Source organism: Colobus angolensis, unplaced genomic scaffold (assembly GCF_000951035.1).
Source record: "Colobus angolensis palliatus isolate OR3802 unplaced genomic scaffold, Cang.pa_1.0 Scaffold22, whole genome shotgun sequence".
Classification (NCBI taxonomy): Eukaryota; Metazoa; Chordata; class Mammalia; order Primates; family Cercopithecidae; genus Colobus; species Colobus angolensis.
The window spans coordinates 3,399,329-3,401,402 of NW_012115377.1; the positions used below are offsets into that span (position 1 = coordinate 3,399,329).

Consider the following 2,074-nt stretch of genomic DNA (forward strand, 5'->3'; position numbering starts at 1 on the left):
CAGCGCTCTGAGAGGCTGAGGTGGGTGAATTGCTTGAGACCAGGAGTTTGAGACCAGTCTCGGTAACAAAGCGAGATCTTGTCTCTAGAAAAACAAAATTAAAAATTATCTGGGTAAGGTGGGTGCGCCTGCAGTCCCAGCTACTCAGGAGGCTGAGGCGGGAGGATTGCTTGAGCTCAGGAGGTAGAGGATGCAGTGAGCAATGATTGCATCACTGCACTCCAGCCTGGGCGACAGAGAGAGATCCTGGCTCTTAAAAAAGAAACACGAAGTCTTCCTTCCAAGGACATAAAAAAGAAAAAAAGGCCCCTCTCTCTTTGGTGCTGCCTACGGAGGTGGCAGCCATCTCCTCCTCAGCATCATGGCCGCCTTCAGACTCCTCATGAAGCCCAAGGTCGTCAAAAAGAGGACCAAGCTGTTCATCCGGCACCAGTCAGAACAATATGTCAAAATTAAGTGTAACTGGAGGAAACCCAGAGGAATTAACAACAGGGTTCGCAGAAGGTTCAAGAGCCAGATTTTTTTTTTCTTGAGACGGAGTCTCACTCTGTGGCGCAGGCTGCAGTGCAGTGGCGCGATCTCAGCTCACTGCAACCTCCGCCTTCCGGGTTGAAGTAATTCTCCTGCCTCAGCCTCCAGAGTAGCTGGGACTACAGGCCCCCACCACCACGCCTGGCTAGTTTTTGTATTTTTATTAGAGACAGGGTTTCACCATGTTGGCTAGGTTGATCTCAAACTCCTGCCCTCAGGGGATCCACCCTCCTCAGCCTCCCAAAGTGCTGGGATTGCAGGCGTGAGCCACCGTGCCTGCAAGGGCCAGATCTTCATGCCCAACATTGGTTATGGGAGCAACAAAAAAACAAAGCACATGCTGCCCTGTGGCTTCCAGAAGTTCCTGGTCCCCAGTGTCAAGGAGCTGGAAGTGCTGCTGATGTGCAACAAACCTCCCTGTGCTGAGATCGCTCACAGCACTTCTTCCGAGAAGCGCAAAGCCATCATGGAAAGGGCCGCCCAGCTGGCCATCAGAGTTACCCACCCCAACTTCAGGCTGCGCAGTGAAGAAAATGAGTAGATAGCTCATGTGCATGTTTTGTGCTTAAAGAAAACCATAAAAACTGCAAAAAATATATAAAAACAAAAAAGATAAATATTGGAAATATTTCCATCCAAATGGAATTTCAAAACAATTCAAAGATCAAAAGAAGGAAGGCTGAACGCATGAAAGCCCTCTGAAGCTTACAGAGGGGAACGATGAAGACACAGTTGCATTTCTGTGTTAGTCAAATTCTCTTTTTTACCATGCAAATTTCATGGTTAAGATGAGGTTGAATGCGGATGGCTAATACCAGTAATTTGGGCTAAACGCTCCTCTTCCACGAGTCTGAGCCATCTGAACTGGCTGTTTACCCGGCTCATACTGATCAGAAGTATCTGAGATGGTGAATGCACCAATAAAAAGCCGTCCAGACCCTCCTCTCCAGCAAGTGGAAAGTGTGTGTCTCGTCCTCACACAGGAATGACTTTGGACAACCACAGGGCGACTCCTCAGCAGCCCCTAGACAGGCCGGCCCTGGGCAGCAGGAACTCATTCTGTCCCGGCTGAGGTTCTGGGCCCCATCACTAATGACTGACACCAGCCAAGGTCAGCCCTCAGGATGATGGAGAGTGAATGAAGGGCAGCTCTGCCCAAAGCGGCAGACCAGGTGGGCAAACAGAGAGCTGGGGTTTCGTAGCAGGGGTGGGGTGCGGCATAGTAACAGATCTGGAGCTTGTGGCAGGAGTTCAGGTGGAACCTCTGGCAGGGGATAGATGCCACAGTGTGGAGAAAGCTCTTCCTCTCATTCCAAACTAGCCCCTTCCTAACCTCAAGTCAATGAGAAGAGAAGGTGGGCTGGAACCTTTCTACCTTCCTCTTAGCACCCGGCCTGTGCCACTGCATCTCCTCACCCCACAAGGTTCCCTGGTGCAGGGGCTGGGGTTTGAAGGGTGCCTGTACCACACTTGCTCAGAGCCTGGGCACTCAGCCATCATTCATTCATTCAACAAACACAGTCTGAGCATCTACCATGTGCCG

General features: G+C 50.8%; 1 protein-coding gene across 1 annotated transcript; it reads left to right on the top strand.

Moving 5' to 3' along the window:
- The first annotated feature begins 361 nt into the window (after window positions 1-361).
- On the top strand, window positions 362-1,072 carry LOC105512875 (60S ribosomal protein L32-like). The gene is made up of 2 exons (XM_011943518.1): window positions 362-507; window positions 811-1,072. Exons 1-2 carry the CDS (start codon window positions 362-364, stop codon window positions 1,070-1,072), a joined length of 408 nt encoding a protein of 135 aa, XP_011798908.1.
- The last annotated feature ends 1,002 nt before the right edge of the window (window positions 1,073-2,074 follow it).

Excerpts from the sequence above, each read along its gene's own strand:
- LOC105512875 (XM_011943518.1), top strand. The coding sequence starts at position 362 with ATGGCCGCCTTCAGACTCCTCATGAAGCCCAAGGTCGTCAAAAAGAGG. Across the intron at positions 508-810 it reads AACAGGGTTCGCAGAAGGTT|CAAGGGCCAGATCTTCATGC; the intron begins CAAGAGCCAGAT and ends CCACCGTGCCTG.